Here is an 18,985-nt window from a genome sequence, read left to right on the forward strand (position 1 = left end):
AAATTCTGAATCTCAGAAGCCAGATGATCAAGAGGGACTGCTGCGCAGTGAAAGCAGCGATCCCTCTTGCTGTTCTGGCTTCTGGGATAGCTGCGCAGCCTGCATTCGCTCCATAAGATGCACACACATTTCCCCTTACTTTTTAGGAGGGGAAAAAGTGAGTCTTATAGAGCAAAAAATATGGTATTATTTTTTTAAAAAAACTCTTTCTCCCAGTTCTTCTCCTCCAAGCTGTTCACCCCCCAGTTCTTCCCAACTTCTGTCTTCTGAGCTATGCCCCTCTGCAAACCACTGCTCCAAATCTATACTGTCCTCCTGCTCCTCAGCATGGACCCCGACGACAAGGCAGCTGCCTACGTTCTTATCCTATCAAGTGCAATCGCCGTTACCTGGATCTCTTTCAAGTCCTTGTCGCACAAGTTCTGAAGGGGGTCGATGAAGTTCTGCTTGACCTCGATGTCCAGAGAGTCCTTCACCTCGGCCAAGCGCTTCATGGACTCGCCAGCGTCGAGCAGCGCGTCGCCTTCGTGCGGGGCGAAAGGGAAACAGCACCGCCGGGAGAGCGGGGATGAAGGGAAGAAGAAGAGTTTGGATTTGATATCTCGCTTTATCACTACCCGAAGGAGTCTCAAAGTGGCTAACATTCTCCTTTCCCTTCCTCCCCCACAACAAACACTCTGTGAGGTGAGTGGGGCTGAGAGACTTCAGAGAAGTGTGACTGGCCCAAGGTCACCCAGCAGCTGCATGTGGAGGAGTGGAGACGCGAACCCGGTTCACCAGATTACGAGACAACCGCTCTTAACCACTACACCACACTGGCACTGGGAGAGACAAGATAGCTGGTTAAAAGGAAAGTATACCGAAGGAACGGAAAAGATTGTTTATGTACGCTACGATGAAATCAGGAGGATCAAGAGAACGGGACAAATTTATATCGTATCTGAAAGACCACTCTGTGGCAGGTTTTAAATAACTCTTGCAATGATACATAGACTTGGATACAATAAGGTAAAGGTAAAGGGACCCCTGACCATTAGGTCCAGTCGTGGCCGACTCTGGGGTTGCGGCACTCATCTCGCTTTATTGGCCAAGGGAGCCGGCGTACAGCTTCCGGGTCATGTGGCCAGCATGACTAAGCCGCTTCTGGCGAACCAGAGCAGCGCACGGAAACGCCGTTTACCTTCCCGCTGGAGCAGTACCTATTTATATACTTGCACTGGCGTGCTTTCGAAATGCTAAGTGGGCAGGAGCAGGGACCGAGCAACGGGAGCTCACCCGTTTTTGAACCGCCGACCTTCTGATCAGCAAGTCCTAGGCTCTGTGGTTTAACCCACAGCGCCACCCGCGTCCCATTCATTCATTTGCATCCCTGTAAATAAGAAGGACTCATAATACACAGTTATAAAAGTTACTTAAAGAACCCACAGAGGGGAGGAGGGACGTTTTGAGATTCAAAAGAATCTTGTGCAATTTTATTTTTATTTTTTTGTGTGATCAGGAGTGCGAAGGAATTTGTAAAATCAAATAAAAACTATTCTAAAGAAACAAAATATCTTTTAAAGATAAAAGAAATAAAAGGAAAGCAAGAAAGCAAGACAGCTTTGGCAAGGCTGTGCAAAACCCACAAGGGTGAGACTGGACAGGCCACCGTTCAGTGACATAGTGCCTGCTGTGCATGGGGAAGTTCCCAGACAGGGGATGCCTCTCTCTGTCCCTGCTGCAACAAAACATGTCTCTCCTGTATTGGTCTCTATGGCCACAGGAGGCGCCGTAACTCTCCAATGGTTAAAGTACCCTCTTCCATTGTCACCTGAGACACAGGCGGATGCCAACCAAGCAACCTAATGATAATAATAATATATGGGTAGGGCGCCCTCACCGAAATTGGAGTCTTCGCCCAGCTCCTTGCCGTAACGGATCATGGTCTCTCCTAGAAGGCCTTCCGACTGCGGGTAGCCCGGATTCTTCACTTGCCCTCGGATTTTGGACACGGTGTTCAGCATGGTCAGCTTGGCCCGGGACGCTGGCGTAGAAAAGAGACAGCGGCATAGCTGTCAACTTGCAGATTTGAAAATAAGGGACCAGCAGCCTCGAAAATAAGGAATTAGCAGCCAAAATAAGGGATTTTAGTCAACCAGCTGAAATACGAAGTGAAAAGGGACCAGATAATTTGGGAGAGCAGCGCCGGTTTTTAGCCCTTCGTTTCCAGAGGTTGTTGCTCTAGACACCAGCAGATGAAACACTGCAATTACCGTATGGAGCGAAAAATGGACGCACCCGACCATAGGACGCACCTTGTTTTAGAGGGGGAGAACAAGGTAAAAAAAAATCTCCTCCTCTCTGCTCAGCGCCCCTTCAGCAGAACGGCAGGAAAAACGGAGCCCCTTCCATTTCTCCTCCCGCTTCGCTGAAGGGGCGCTGCGCAGCTCTCCCTCTCTGCTGAAGCCAGGAGAGTCTCGCTCTCCAGGCTTCAGCGAAAGCAACACGTAGCCTCCGGAGCGCGGAGGGAGCGCTCCCTCTGCGCTTCGCGTTGCTATCACTGAAGCCAAGGAGCCTGCATTCGCGCCATAGGACGCACACCCATTTCCCCTTAATTTTTGGAGGGGGAAAAGTGCGTCCTATAGAGTGAAAAATACGGTGAATAACTACAAGCAGCAACCACTTTTCGCGCAAAACTAAGTCCAAGCTACGAAGATGCTGCTGCAGTTCTGTATCTTTTCTCTCGTGCTCCATCTGCAGCTCTCAGTTCCATCAGGTGGGGCGGGAGGAAGGGGGGGGGAATAGCGCCCAAAGTAAACCCGCAGATCAGACCAGCTATGCTAGTCTACCACTACAAATCTCTGGGAGAAGCGCTTGCGGTCCTTCCCTTGTAGCCCTTGGAACACCTGCCCACGCCTCCGCCTCCTCTCTCTGAACTTCTTTCTCTATGGTTGCCCTTGCTCTCCTCTCAAGCAATTCATAGGCCGCGCCAGACTGCCCATCTCATTCGAGTCCTTCGGTGGCGCAGCCGCAGTACGGCTTAGCGGGAGCAGCGGCGGTGGGCAGAGGGGAGGCCCCTGGCAGAGACACTCAGTTCGGCGGCCGCGAGGAGGATGGTGGCGGAAGGGCCCGAGGCTTCCGCCAGTCCCGGCGGGGAGGGGCTCCCGGGGGCCAAGGCTGGTGAAAGGAGGCTGGAGGGGGCCAGGCCGGGCAGCCAAGCAACACAGTTGGAGCCTCCCTCCTCCCTGGCTGGCAGGGAGGGAGGGAGAGGAGCTGCTTCCTTTGAAACCTGGGAAATTTAAGGGACATCATCAATAAGGAACAGCAGCGGGACATGGCGCTGGGATAAGGGAGTCCCCCCCCCCCAAAATAAGGGACGGCAGCCACACGAGAGTTTCCATCAGACCGTCTTGCCAACGAGTCAAGGCGATTGCCAATAATTAAGCAGGGGAGGGAAACAGGCGAGGCAGCCTTGGCGGCCAAGAAAAAAAAAACTATTGTCTTAGAACGACCCCGAAATATCAGGTAATGGTCGTTTTTCCAGGATCGCAGGCAGAAAATAGTCCAGCCCGGAACTTGCCAGAAGTGAGAGGGGTGTGTGTGCGCGAAAGCTACGGACTCCCTGATCTTCTGGCAAAGATCCAAATTAATCCCTGGGGTCCTCTTTGCAGAAGTGGTTACGGGAAGCCTGCTGGAATGCAACCCAAATGCCAAGAATCGGGAGCAGGCCGCACGGACCGCCTTGCCGGCTGGCTCAGCAGCAGAAAACACAGTGCGCACCGAAAGCCACCTTCAGCTCAAAGGGACAGGTCAGCAAACGGGGGGTGGGGAAGACCCCTTCTCTTCCTGAAACCTTGGAATGCCACGGTCAGCACAGGCGATATTGGGCTGGACAGGCCAGTGGTCTCGACTCAGTTCTCAAGCATCTTCCGATGTTCCCGAAATCATGCGCTCATTTGGAACTACAAAGGCTTTATTTTGGGGAGACGGCCTACAGCTCAGTGGCAGAATATCTGCCCTGCATGGTGCAGAAAGACACAGGTTCAAGCCCTCAACCCTATGTCAAAGAGCAATTCAAAGTTGGGAGTTAACTCTTTATTAGCAAAAGAATGATATCCTCGGGTTTGGCTGGGTGTCAGGTCTAATGAGCACATCGGCTCATCCCGGAAACTGTTTAGGGGCCAAGAAGGTAGAGAATGAATAATATTTTTAAGCCCCATAAAATTTGAGAACAGAAGTCTGCTTGCTGTCAGCTCAGCTTAAAGTTTGTTTTAAAATTTTAAAAACTGATGGTGATCAGACACGATGCTAATCATAATCCTCCAGTAAAAGGTGAACTCCAGCGAACTTCATTGAATGCAGTAAGACATTTAGTGCACATCTAGGAAAAGGAAAACTCTGATCCTAAACCTCCGCTGCCTCGCGGGACATATTCAGGAGAAGAAGGCCACAAAAGACTAGGGCCCTGCGGGTGGTGTTGATTGGCTGGCAGTTGGGTGGGCGATTGGCAGCTTCTGCGGGTGAGCTATTTTTGACAACCTCCCCTAAAAAAGTTGAACAACCCTGTAAAGGGACCCCTGACCATTAGGTCCAGTCGTGGACGACTCTGGGGTTGCGGCGCTCAGGCCGAGGGAGCTGGTGTTTGTCCGCAGACAGCTTCCGGGTCATGTGGCCAGCATGACTAAGCCACTTCTGGTTAACCAGAGCAGCACACAGAAATGCTGTTCACCTTCCCACCAGAGCGGTACCTATTTATCTACTTGCACTTTGATGTGCTTTCGAACTGCTAGGTTGGCAGGAGCTGGGACCGAGCAACGGGATTCGAATCGCCGACCTTCTGATTGGCAAGCCCTAGGCTCTGTGGTTTAACCCACAGCGCCACCCACGTCCCTCAACAACCCTGGGTAAACTACAGCAAAAAAAACCCTCAACAACTCTGTGCTATCTCCCCCCATTTTCTTAGATTTAAGTCCTTCCTGCAGGCAGAAGAGAGGCACTGTGCAATATTTCTGGGCCATGAAGTTATCTGGCACTGGGCTACCCCTCGGGACTTCTGACTCTGAAAAGGTGGGAGAGGGGGAAGGTTTAAATTGCACACCTTCTCAAGAGCCTGCTCAGTTGGAGGATAATAATAATAATAATAATAATAATAATAATAATAATAATAATAATAATAATAGTAATAATAATAAATTTCATTTATATCCCGCCCTCCCCAGCCGAAGCCAGGCTCAGGGCGGCTAACAACAATAAAACAGTACAAAAGCACTGTCTTAAAAGTGTTCCTTCCGCTACTCTAAAATGTGGATTTCCCCTCCCACTGCGGTTTTTGTATCTGGCTTTTTATTTCCGATATTTTTAGGATGTCGCAAGCCGCTTAAGAGACTTCCTTTGGAATGCGAGGCGATGCAAGAGCCACCGACAGGAATAAATGAAATAGGGGCAGGGTGCGAGCGCACACAGCGCAAGCACATTCCGGCTGATTAAACCAGGATCCGATCACCGAAAAGCAGTCAAAGAAGTCGCCACGAAAACTCAGCAAAAAACTGTTTCCCCCCGTGACCACAAAATACAGATCAAGTAAGAAAAATCACAGACAGAGGTCTAAGCAAAAACAAAACAAGAGTCGGAGACCGTGGTATCGGTGAAAAAATGGTGTGTGTGTGTGTGTGTGTGTGCATAGCACCAGCTACAGAATAAGATGCAGGCGACTCCATTACGCCAGATGATTTCACGTTGCATCGAGCAACGTTAAGCAAAACAAAACCATCCGTCCCTTTCTGGTTGCAGAAATGGGTTGTGCTGTTTTTTTTCCCACCCGAGCGAAGTGCCAAAATTCCCATGCAGATGTTCCACATCAAAATCACAGCTTTCTGCTGGAAGAGCACCGCATCTCAGTGGCGTAGCGTGGGTTTTCAGCACCCGGGGCAAGGCAAGTAATTTGCGCCCCCTAACCCGTGGATTTGCGCCCCCTAACCCTACCCCCCAGATGTTGCGCCCGGTGCGGCCGGCCCCCCCTGCACCCCCCACGCTACGCCACTGCCGCATCTTGTCTAGCAACGAACAGCCACCAAGCTGTTTTACGCGCTTTTTTTTTTAGCTCTGCGGTGCTGGGGAATGGGGGCTGTGGATGTCGTTCAGGCACAGGCAAACTCGGCCCTCCAGATGTTTTCGGGACTACAACTCCCATCATCCCTGACCACTGGTCCTGCTAGCTAGGGATGATGGGAGTTGTAGTCCCAAAACATCTGGAGGGCCGAGTTTGCCTGTGCCTGGTGTTGTCGGACTCCAACTCCCATCGTTCCCTACCGCTGGCTGCGCTGACTGCTGGGAGCTGGAGTCCAAGAAGGTCTCAAGGAAGGAAGTAGAGTTCGTTTGAGAAAGCAAATGCTTTTTTTTTTTTTAAGAAGCAATTCTAGACAAAATTCACAAAATGGGGGAGGGGGGGAGCTCAGCTGCCACTTAGCCATGGCAAAGGGCCTTACCAGGATTGGGTTGGAGGTATTCCGTAGTCCTAGCCAAGACTTCTGTAACAGCCTTGCTGGTGAGATCCACTTTCTGTAGAAATGGAAACAGTGCATTGACAATACAAAAGTAGCAGAACAGCAGGCCACAGTTAACGCCAATGGCTGGAGAACATTAACCACTTTCAGTGGAAATGCAAATCCAGAACATTGTTATAAAAGAGGTAAAGGACCCCTGGATGGTTAAGTCCAGTCAAAGGCGACTATGGGGTTGTGGCGCTCATCTCGCTTTCAGGCCAAGGGAGCCGGCGTTTGTCCACAGACAGCTTTACGGGTCATGCGGCCAGCAGGACTAAACCGCTTCTGGTGCAACAGGACACCATGACGGAAACCAGAGCGCATGGAAACACCGTTTACCTTCCCGCTGGAGCGGTACCTATTTATCTACTTGCACTGGTGTGCTTTCGAGCCGCTAGGTTGGCAGGAACTGGGACAGAGCAACAGGAGCTCACCCCGTCGTGGGGATTCGAACCGCCGACCTTCTGATCGGCAAGCCCAAGAGGCTCAGTGGTTTAGTCCACAGTGCCACCCGCATATGTTATGGTGGTGGTGTTGATGATGATTGAATTTATATACCACCCTATACCCAGAGGTCTCAGGGAAGTTCACATAAAAAGATCACAGTATATAAAATAAAAATAATATCAATAACCCAATAACACCCTCCCCAAAAGAGCCACATTTTAAAAGGGTACGGGATGTTGATCAGGTCAACCAAAGGCCTGATTAAAAAGGGACGTTTTTGCCTGTTGCCTAAAGGTGTATAATGAAGGCACCAGGCAAACTTCCCTGGGGAGAGCATTCCACGGACGGGGAGCCACTGCAGAGAAGGCCCCGTTCTCGTGTTGCCACCCTCCGCACCTCTTGAGGAGAGGGCACACGAAGGAGGGCCTCGGAAGATGATCTCAGGGGGTGGGTAGGTTCATATGGAAAGAGGCAGTCCTTGAGGTATTGTGGTCCTGAGCCGTTTAAGGCTTTATAGGTCAGGACCAGCACTTTGAATTGGGCCCAGAAACTCATTGGTAGCCAGTGTAGTCGTACCAGGATCGGTGTAATATGCTCAGACCGTCTTGCAACCTGGCCACTCAATTCTGCACCAGGTGAAGTTTCCGAACCATCTTCAGAGGCAGCCCTATGTATAACGCATTGAAGTACCGTATTTCTCGCTCTATAGGACGCACTTTTTCCCCTTCAAAAATGAAGGAGAAATGTGTGTGCATCCTATGGAGCGAAGACGCCATAGCCCCGCGACCCTCTCCCGGCTGGAGAGGTGACGCGCGGCTATGGCAGGAGCCTCTACAGCCTCGCGTCACCTCCCCAGCTGGGAGAGCGTGCGCGGGGCTAAAGAAGCCATAGCCCCGCAACCCTCTCCCGGCTGGAGAGGTGACACGCGGCTATGGCAGGAGCCTCTACAGCCCCACGTCACCTCTGCAGCCGGGAGAGCACGCGTGGGGCTAAAGAAGCCATAGCCCCGCGACCCTCTCCCAGCTGGAGAGGTGACGCGCAGCTATGGCAGGAGCCTCTCCGCTGCGCCTTTCCGCTGCTCCCCAACCTGCTCTTTGGGGCTGGTGGTGGGCTTCCCCCCGCCAGCCCCAAAGAGCAGGTCGAAAGGAACCTGAAGCCTGGAGAGCGAGAGGAGTCAGTGCACACCGACCCCTCTCGCTCTCCAGGCTTCCAAGGTAGCCGCCTGAACGCACCTTAAACGGCACCTTGTTTTAGAGCGGGAAAACAAGAGGGGGAAAGTTCTCCCCCTCTCTGTGCAGCGCCTCCTGCCGCTTCGCTGAAGGGGCGCTGGGCAGAGAGGGGGAGATTTTTTTTTTCTTGTTCTCCCCCCTCTAAAACAAAGTGCGTCCTATTGTCCGGTGCGTCCTATGGTTCACACCTCGAGGTTACCAGAGCATAGACATGAATGTGCCATCCCCGCATTGCACCCATGTGCAACGTTGCTTTTCCTCTACTCACCTTTTCCATTTCCTTGAAGTCTTCATCTAGCTTGGTGCCTTCGGCTCCTCCAACCTTCTCGCTGACCATCTTTAAAGAAAACAACAAACACAAAGAACGTTTCAGCTGCTCAGTTAACACACTATTTCAGAATTGTCAACTTTTTTTTCTTACTTTTTTGTAGGAGAAACAGATTGAGTACCTTTCAATTATCTTGCTCTTTTATTGAGGATTTTTTTCTCCATAACAACAACTAAAAACAGGTAGGTAGCCGTGTTGGTCTGACGCAGCCGAAATAAATTAAAAAATTGTCTGGTAGCACCTTAGAGACCAACTAAGTTTGTTCTGGGTATAAGCTTTTGTGTGCATGGTATCTGAAGAAGTGTGCATGCACACAAAAGCTTATACCTAGAACAAACAGAACCTAGAACACTGCAGATGGTGACAGCAGCCACGAAATTAAAAGACGCCTGCTCCTTGGGAGAAAAGCAATGACAAACCTAGACAGCATCTTAAAAAGTAGAGACATAACCTTGCCAACAAAGGTCGTATAGTTAAAGCTATGGTTTTCCCAGTAGTGTTGTATGGAAGTGAGAGCTGGACCATCAAGAAGGCTGATTGCCGAAGAATGGATGCTTTTGAATTCTGGTGCTGAAGGAGACTCTTGAGAGTCCCGTGGACTGCAAGAAGATCAAACCGATCCATTCTGAAGGAAATAAGCCCTGAGTGCTCACTGGAAGGACAGATCCTGAAGCTGAGGCTCCAAGACTTTGGCCACCTCATGAGAAGAGAAGACTCTCATGCTGGGAAAGATGGAGGGCCCAAGGAGAAGGGGACAGCAGAGGACGAGATGGTGGGACAGTGTTCTTGAAGCTACTAATATGAGTTTGACCAAACTGCGGGGGGCAGTGGAAGACAGATGTGCCTGGCGTGCTCTGGTCCAGGGGGTCACGAAGAGTCGGACACGACTAAATGACTAAACAACAACAAAGAACAAACTTAGTTGGTCTCTAAGGTGCTACTGGACAATTTTTTTATTTATTTCAACAACTAAAAAGCAACACATTTAATGGATGGCCATTTTTCATGGATGCTTTAGTGGGACTAGACCTGGGGTTCGCTTCCACCTCCACGATTCTATGATTCACACCCTTATTCCAAGCACAACCAAGTTTCACTTAGGAAAGAACAGATCACAAAGATGATGGGTAAGTGTAAGCAAGGAAGCTTGCTAGTGACAGAGCCTAGAGAGCACATTTTTAAAGGAACTAGTTCAATTTCAAGATGTCCTAAACGGAAGTGATTCCAGTTCGTGTTCATCCCTTCACAGAATCCACTAATTACGTTCAGTGTTCAGTTCCAATTATTCCAAACGGTCCTTGGAATTTTCTTCTAGCATTCAGAACTGTCAGGTGGTGGTGTGGTTGCTCGAGAGCAAGGCAAGACTCCAACCTGTCTTTTCCAGGCTTTATTCTTAGTGCAAACTATTTACAGTGAAGAGCGTCACAAGTTCATGTCTGGCTCAGTCGCTAGGAGAATCTGGGAGTGGTCGGTCCTTGTACCTCCCCCAGCATAACAGTCGCGTGACCCCCAACCTTCTCCTCCCCTCCCTGCGCCGAAACCTACTGTGCAGAATGGGTGCTGGCAAAGGGGTACTTCCCTCCTTTCCGGTTTGCTCAGGCTTGGTGTTGACGCTCTCCCTCACATCCCCTGGTCCCACCACCTCCTCTCCACTGGTGGTGGGGCTTTCCTGCTCACCAGAGGAGGAACTGCTTTGCAAGATTTTTGGAGGTTCCCTATAACACAACTCCCCTTCCACCTCTCGCCTCTGAGCTGATGGCAGTTCCCTGACAAGAACATTCCAAGGTGCTGTGCTGTAGGTATGAAATATGCGTTTAAATATAGGAGCGACGAACACAGAACAAACATTGCTCTAGCTGAGTCTATAAAAACAAGAGGATAAAGGCCGCCGGAGTTTTAAAGCTCAGTTAAAGAAAGGTCTGGGCAAAGTGCCGAAAACGCGAGCCTCCGCGGGGAAGTGATTCCATGGACGGGACGGTACCACGGTAGAGGTCCTTCTCTACGGTTAAAACACTTCTCTGCAAGATGACATCTGTTTGTTCCAGTGCAAAATAAGGTCAATGGGAGGGCAGGTGCTCCTTCGGATGTAGTCCCCACCAGGATGACAATTCCCCTCCTTCCTTCCTTCCTGCCTGCCTTCCACCACCACCGGCAAGGTCATCTCTGGAGGGTCAACCGCTTCTATGGGAAAAGCAATGCCCTTGGAGGGGAGGCGGGAGGCTGCTTGCAGGGTCTCAGTCTGCGGAGCACGAGACTTTTCATCTCAGGGCCTTGCGTTCACGCCCCAAACTGAGCAGAACATTCCTCCGCTGCCGGGGGCTGGAGTAGATGACCCTTGCGGTCCCTTTCCAATTTCTAAGATGAAGCATTCAGCCCCGATACAGTCGTTGTTGTTTAGTCGTGTCCGCCTCTTCGTGACCCCCTGGACCCAGAGCATGCCAGGCACTCCTGTCTTCCACTGCCTCCTGCAGTTTGGTCAAACTCATGTTGGTAGCTTCCAGAACACTGTCCCACCATCTCGTTCTCTGTTGTCCCCTTCTCCTTGCGCCCTCCATCTTTCCCAGCATCAGGGTCTTTTCCAGGGAATCTTCTCTTCTCATGCAGACGCGGGTTGCGTTCGTTTCGGGATGCGAACGGGGCTCCGGAACGGATCCTGTTCGCATCCAGAGGTACCACTGTACTGAGTGGCAAGGCCCTTCCTGAGAAGGGGTCCTGTAAAGAGGAGGGAGGGCAACATCCACCCATGCACAAATCTGTGGCACAAGAGCTGTACACATTGGCGACAGAAATTCCCCAGGCGCTGGGCGTGAGCCCAACTGCGGCCACATGAAGATCTTTGGAAGCCAAGTTGGCGACAGACATCTCCATCTGGCTGGCCCTTCCAGCTTCCTTAAGCAGGTGGCAGAAGAGCAGTAATTTATCTCCCACCTTATTCCCAGGGAGCACATGGTTCAGCCCCCATCTCAGTTAATCCCTACAATGACCCTGTGAGGTAGGCGAAGAGCTTCATGACGGATCGGGGATTCGAACCCTGATCTCCCAGGTCCTGGTCTGACACTCTAACCCAGCCTTTCTCAACCTGTGGGTCCCCAGATTTTGTTGGACTACAACTCCCATCACCCCTAGCTAGCAAGGCCAGAGCTCAGGGATGATGGGAGTTGTAGTCCAACAACATCTGGGGATCCACAGGTTGAGAACCGCTGCTAACCACGACACCACCCTAGCTTCCTAGAGTCCAGATGTTATGGGGCAGCTCTATAAATTAAGTAGGTATATAAATATGCGGAAAGCCAAACACCACTTAGAGAAAGATCTGAAATATATTCCTTCAAGCTTGAAGTTGTTTTATTCTGGATTGTTTTATTGGATGTTTTAAGGTGTTGTAAACCGCCTTGAGACTCTTTCTTTAAAACATAAAGGTAAAGGGACCCCTGACCATTAGATCCAGTCGTGACCGACTCTGGGGTTGCGGTGCTCATCTCGCTTTATTGGCTGAGGGAGCCGGCATACAGCTTCCGGGTCATGTGGCCAGCAGGACTAAGCCGCTTCTGGCGAACCAGAGCAGCGCACGGAAATGCCGTTTACCTTCCTACCAGGGTGGTACCTATTTATCTACTTGCACTTTGACGTGCTTTCGAACTGCTAGGTTGGCAGGAGCAGGGACCGAGCAATGGGAGCTCACCCCGTCGTGGGGATTCGAACCACCGACCTTCTGATCGGCAAGTCCTAGGCTCTGTGGTTTAACCCACAGTGCCACCCGCGTCCCTATCTTTAAAACATACAGTGCTATAGAAAAGTAATCAATTATAATTATAACTAAAATAATAATGAAAGGGGGAAAGATGGCCCCCAGACATTCTGTTGTGCGTGACTCTGACCCAGGTTCAAGGTGGCATTTGTTGATTAGCCGATATATCTGAGTTTCTAACTGTGGCACACATGCCTTACCTAAAAAACCCACCACACAGACAAACATCCTGCTATCATGAAGTTTCAACAAATGACTCACTTGGGCACACAGTGCGCTGCGGACTGCAGATAAATATTAGGCTGATCTGCACGTCTGTGTGCAACTTTCTCTCTTTGGCACTTTCACTTTGAACTGGTTACGCCCGGTGCAAAGTGCTCTAGCTATTTTTCCGGAGCCTGGAGCTCAGGGTGTAGCGCGATCCCTGGAAGTCTGGAGACCCACTACAGATAGGACCGAGCTAGACACTGTGGTCTAAACCACTGAGCCTCTTGGGCATGCTGTTCAGAAGGTCGGCGGTTCGAATCCGCACAAGAGGTGAGCTCCTGTTGCTCTGTCCCAGCTCCTGCCAACCTAGCAGTTCGAAAGCACACCAGTGTAAGTAGATAAATAGGTACCACGGTGGCGGGAAGGTAAACGGAGTTTCCGTGCGCTCTGGTTTCCGTCACGGTGTCCCATTGTGGCAGAAGCGATTTAGTCCTGCTGGCCACATGACCCGGAAAGCTGTCTGTGGACAAACGCCGGCTCCCTCGGCCTGAAAGCGAGATGAGCGCCGCAACCCCATAGTCGCCTTTGACTGGACTTAACCATCCAGGGGTCCTTTATCTTTTTACCTTTACCTAGACGGACCTATAGACTGGTTTAGTGTCAAGGCAGCTTTCAGTGCTCCTAAGAAGCCTTAATAGGCCAGAGATTGAAATCTTTGCCGCACATCAGCAATTGACGCTGCTGAACAAGGAACCATATTGTTTTCAGTGCTGCAAGGGGGAGCAGGCCTGCTCAGAGCTTTCTGTGAACCCTCAGGTCCTTCTAGCTCCAAGACTGCTCTCCAGAGATGTGCAAAAGAGACGCCCGCAGCTTTGAGAATGTAAAGAAAGAAAAAACCCTTACCACGGCTCATTGTGATCATTTATTTACTCAGTGCCATCTATGTGCATAAGGGACGCGGGTGGCACTGTGGGTTAAACCACAGAGCCTAGGACTTGCCGATCAGAAGGTCGGCGGTTCGAATCCCCGCGACGGGGTGAGCTCCCGTTGCTCGGTCTCTGCTCCTGCCCACCTAGCAGTTCGAAAGCACGTCAAAGTGCAAGTAGATAAATAGGTACCGCTCGGGCGGGAAGGTAAACGGCGTTTCCGTGCGCTGCTCTGGTTCGCCAGAAGCGGCTTAGTCATGCTGGCCACATGACCCGGAAGCTGTACGCCGGCTCCCTGGGCCAATAAAGCGAGATGAGCGCCGCAACCCCAGAGTCGGTCACGACTGGACCTAATGGTCAGGGTCCCTTTACCTTTTTATCTATGTGCATGGCACACTGAAGATACAGGTGCGAGGGCTCGGGGAAGAGGGAGGAAAAATGAAGGGGGGGGTATTTTTTTCTGGGGGATTTCCAAGTTGTCACATCTCTATTTACAAGTGAAGCAACATGGGCAAAAGGTACCTATAACATGAGCACTGGCAGCCCAGCCTGTTTCTCCACCTGAGGCAAAACAACAAGAACAGCAACCATTTGTTACTTGTACCCTGCCAGTGTTGTCCCAGCCACTCTAGGCGGCTTCCAACAGAACATAAAAAGTATAATGAAACAACATTAAAAGCTTCCCAGAACAGGGCTGCCTTCAGAAAGTTTTGACAACTTGGCTGGGTTCTAAAGAAAGGTGCTGCCCTGTTGTGGATGTTGGAGTTTAGATAAAAGTAAAAAGGTAAAGGACCCCTGGACGGTTAAGTCCAGTCAAAGGTGACCATGGGGTTGCGGCGCTCATCTCGCTTTAAGGCCAGCATTTGTCCGCAGACAGCTTTCCGGGTTGTGTGGCCAGCAGGCCTAAACCCTCCCACCAGATGTCAAAGAGAACAACAACTACCAGGCTTTTAGAAGACATCTGAAGGCAGCCCTGTTTCGGGAAGCTTTTAATGTTTGATGTATTATAGTATTTTAATATTCTTTTGGAAGCCGCCCAGAGTGGCTGGGGAAGCCCAGCCAAATGGGCGGGGTATAAATAATAAATAATAATAATAATTATTATAAACCGCTTCTGGCGCAACAGGACACAATGACGGAAACCAGAGCGCACAGAAACACCGTTTACCTTCCCGCCGCAGGGGTACCTATTTATCTACTTGCACTGGCATGCTTTCGAACTGCTAGCTTAGCAGGAGCTGGGACGGAGGAACACGAGCTCACCCCGTCGCGGGGATTCGAACCGCCGACCTTCTGATCAGGAAGCCCAAGAGGCTCAGTTTATTACGTTATTAGACCACAGTTTATTACGTACCAGCATGGCTGCTTTTTGCTTTTTTTGCTTTTGCTTTTCAATCGGGCTGCGCATTGGCAGAACCCAGACTGAATTCCACAGGCACGGCTTCCACTCCTCCTTGGCCGGCCTGGTTAGCCCCCTTCTTTCCTGCCTCCTGCAACCAGAGTACAGTCCAAGTGTGTCAAGGGGGAGGGGGGAATTCGCCTCCGCCCACCCTTGCATTCCAGGCAGTTGGACGGCTTGGCTTAGTCTCCTCCGGAGCGCTTGGCTGCAGTCTCAATTGCACTGCATGTCTCAACTTTCAAGCATAAAAACGCTGCTTCCAAACTCCTTTGGGGGAAGCCAGGAGTCCTGGAACGCCTCACGTGCCAAATTTTAGCATTCCGCCTGCTGCAGCAGTTAAATCAGGCATAGGCAAACTCGGCCCTCCAGATGTTTTTGGGGACTACAACTCCCATGATCCCTAGCTAACAGGCCCAGTGGTCAGGGATGATGGGAGTTGTAGTCCCAAACACATCTGGAGGGCCGAGTTTGCCTATGCCTGAGTTAAATGGAATTGGATAACCCCACCCGCTCCCTCAATGAGCAATGCAATTTTTTACGTGTGAAAGTTTTACATGAAAAAGTTTGCTGACCCCTGCTTTAGGCTGAGCATGGGTAGGCAAGCTAAGGCCCGGGGGCCAGACCATAGCTGTCAACTTTCAGATTTGAAAATAAGGGATCAGCAGCCTCGAAAATACAGTGGTACCTCGGGTTACATACGCTTCAGGTTACAGACTCCGCTAACCCAGAAATAGTGCTTCAGGTTAAGAACTTTGCTTCAGGATGAGAACAGAAATCGTGCTCCGGCGGCGTGGCAGCAGCGGGAGGCCCCATTAGCTAAAGTGGTGCTTCAGGTTAAGAACAGTTTCAGGTTAAAAACGGACCTCCGGAATGAATTAAGTACTTAACCTGAGGTACCACTGTAAGGGATCAGCAGCCTCACCTCTCCCGGGGACAGTCTACGGGATACCTAACAATCCGGGATAGCAGCAGGAAACGGCGCTGGAATAAGGGAATTTCCCACAAAAAAAGGGAAGGTTGACAGCTATGGGTCAGATCCGGCCCCAAATGTTTTACATGTAAAACCCCTGCAGGGTTTCAGAGGCAGGGTTTGTCCCCAGGGATACCAGCAGATGCCCAAACAAGAGACCTCCCCCTCCGTTCTCAAAAGCGCTGCTCCAGACCCAGGGAAACAAGATTTGCTTTATTCCTTTTGCAACCTGGGCATCTTGGCTTCAGCCAGCTCAGCCTGGGCTGCTGGACCTGTCCGCTTCCTGTCAACAGCCGCCAACTTCAGAAAGTGATGGGCTTGCAGTTCGATGGGATGCGACAGAGGAAACCGCATGTGAAAAGGAGGATGTACTTTCCACCCCCCGAAAAAATAAACCAAAGTGCTGAAAGAGGAGCTCCGCCAAGGCTGAGAACAAGCAAAAATATTTTCAAAGAGTTTCCTCTTGCAGGCCACGTGGAAGCGACCGATGAGCTTTTTGCAGGGCATTTGATTTTTTTATCAAGCTGCCTGCTTCTCGGGGAGCAGCTGAGATTACTCGGCAGACAACAAAGGTCCGTATAGTAAAAGCTATGGTTTTCCCAGTAGTGATGTATGGAAGTGAAAGCTGGACCATAAAGAAGTCTGATTGCCGAAGAATGGATGCTTTTGAATTCTGGTGCTGGAGGAGACTCTTGAGAGTCCCATGGACTGCAAGAAGATCAAACCTCTCCATTCTGAAGGAAATAAGCCCTGAGTGCTCACTGGAAGGACAGTTCCTGAAGCTGAGGCTCCAAGACTTTGGCCACCTCATGAGAAGACTCCCTGGAAAAGACCCTGATGTTGGGAAAGATGGAGGGCACAAGGAGAAGGGGACGACAGAGGACGAGATGGTGGGACAGTGTTCTCGAAGCTACCAGCATGAGTCTGACCAAACTGCAGGAGGCAGTGGAAGACAGGAGTGCCTGGCGTGCTCTGGTCCAGGGGGTCACGAAGAGTCGGACACGACTAAACGACTAAACAACAACAACATCTGCTGCAGATTTATTATTTCAGGGCTTTTAGGAGGTTGCCCTGAACGAACTGAGCCTGGCTGCAAGCAAACTTTGCCAGGAGAATCAGGGGAAATCATATCCACTTTACGTTGCTCCGAACTTAAGCTCTCTGGGCTGTGTGTACTCCTAGCACCAGGCATGCCGATTTGTTCTTGTTTTTCTAAATAACTCGCTGGTTTCTGGCCCTCGTGACGGAGCAACAATTCTTAGCAAGTGTTTACCCAGCTTAAAGCCTTTACCCCACACGGCCGGTTTGATCTGCGGAACTGGCATTACGTAAGGAGCCGAGATCTTTCCACGTGGCAGCTCCTACAATCTGGGGCTCCCCGCTCACTGACGCTAGGCGTTGGGCTTTGGCAGACGCCCAAAACGTTTCTGTCTGTGCAAGCCTACCTAGACATGCGAAGTCGATCTGCGCTTGAATCCACTTTCAGTTCAGAATGCACACTTTGAAATGTCGACCGTAGTCATTTTGCTTTTTATAAACTTGTTTCTTTTCTTTTAAAAAATGATATTTATTGGGAATTTAAAGTTACAGAAAAGAGAGAAGAAAGAAAAGCAAAGAAAAAAGAGATTAAACAGTATAAATCAATAAAAAGAAAATAAAAAAACCAAACATACAATACACCAAAATCAAAAACAAAAATTTTTTTAAAAACTAATCCAATATTCCCATACCCTTATCTTCATTAACTTGTTTCCTCGACCTCCTCACACCTCCCTTTTTGGTATTCTAATTATTAATTATCTCAGCAAATCCTTTCCATCTTTCACTGTATTCTGTCCTTTAATTGTCTTAATTTATTTTAGCCTTATCTTACCATAAAAAAACCCTGGAACTTAAAAGCTTATTTATACATAACTCCTTATAACATTTCTACTAAAGCCTAATAGTTTCATTCCAAGATTTTCCTAAGTCGTTAATTTTGCAATATTTCTCTAAATAAATTTTTAAACTTGCTGCCAATCTTCATCCACCGTCTCTTCTTCCTGGTCTTGGGTTCTGTCAGTCCTTTCTATCTGTTTCATCTAGTCCATCAACCTGGTGATCTTATGTCCGAGGCTCTTAACTCTTTTCCATGTCCCTTCTGCAAATTACAGATAGGTAGCCGTGTTGGTCTGCCATAGTCAAAATAAAAAAAATTCCTTCCAGTAGCACCTTAAAGACCAACTAAGTTAGTTCTTGGTATGAGCTTTCGTGTGCATGCACACTTCTTCAGATACAGTAGCTGTTTTACTACAAAGGAATTTCAGAAATAGACTGGAAAGAGAAGCTGCTGAATTGCAACTCATTACCAAACTTAAAACCATGGAGAGACCTGGTCTGAACAGAGACATTGGATTCTTATCTCATTATACATGACTAAGCCATTTTTCACCTTCTCACCCCTTGCCTTTTCCTGTAAGACCTATTGCAGTCGTTAAGAGTCGTCAACAGGCTCATCTCAGCTATCTGCCAATCACCCATTCCCACCACCCTTCTGAGTAATACCCCTCCCCACCTTCTCACTATATAGAAGGATCTGGCAACTTCTGTTTCAGTGTATCTGAAGAAGTGTGCATGCACACGAAAGCTCATACCAAGAACTAACTTAGTTGGTCTTTAAGGTGCTACTGGAAGGAATTTTTTTATTTTGCCTTCTGCAAATCTTCTTCATAATTGTACCTGCACTTTACTTTGTCTTCTGCTTGTTTCTTGACGTCGATTTTAGCGTGTTTTTATATTCTAGGGAAGCTGCTTGTGGGTTTCATCTACGGTACAAATCTTGCTAAGTAAGTCGTGGGGTTTTCAAGCGTTCACAGCACCTCGTCTGCCCTGTCCCATAAAATCACAGTATCATATAAGAGTTGGGAGGGGACCCCAGCGGTCATCTAGTCCACGCCACTGCAATGCAAGAATCTCATATAAACCGATAGCCGTCCAACCTCTGCTTAAAAACCTCAAAGGAAGGAGAGTCCACAACCTCCTGAGTAAAACCATTCCACTGTTGAAGGGTCCCATTGCACCCAAGGTACAAGACCCCCAAATAAATGGAGATCTGATTTAGCATACTTATTTAGCAAACAAATTATGCCATGCAACTAAGTGGCATGATATAAGGTAAAAGGTACAGTGGTGCCTCGCAAGACGAAATTAATTTGTTCCGCAAGTTTCTTC

General features: G+C 49.6%; 1 protein-coding gene across 2 annotated transcripts in view; it reads right to left on the reverse strand.

Annotated features, from left to right (window-relative positions):
- Nucleotides 1-18,985, reverse strand: part of SH3GL1 (SH3 domain containing GRB2 like 1, endophilin A2) — a 57,248-nt gene that overhangs the window by 14,301 nt on the left and 23,962 nt on the right. For both annotated transcript variants that reach the window (XM_083484068.1, XM_083484067.1), the window contains exons 2-5: nucleotides 8,466-8,534; nucleotides 6,465-6,537; nucleotides 1,880-2,023; nucleotides 390-523 (exon numbers count right to left, since the gene is read on the reverse strand). In XM_083484068.1, the coding sequence (XP_083340194.1) occupies nucleotides 390-523; nucleotides 1,880-2,023; nucleotides 6,465-6,537; nucleotides 8,466-8,534 (420 nt within the window). The remainder of the gene's footprint in view (nucleotides 1-389; nucleotides 524-1,879; nucleotides 2,024-6,464; nucleotides 6,538-8,465; nucleotides 8,535-18,985) is intronic.

The sequence above is a fragment of the Podarcis liolepis genome (assembly GCF_965112155.1).
Source record: "Podarcis liolepis genome assembly, chromosome: 18".
In the NCBI taxonomy this organism is placed as follows: domain Eukaryota; kingdom Metazoa; phylum Chordata; class Lepidosauria; order Squamata; family Lacertidae; genus Podarcis; species Podarcis liolepis.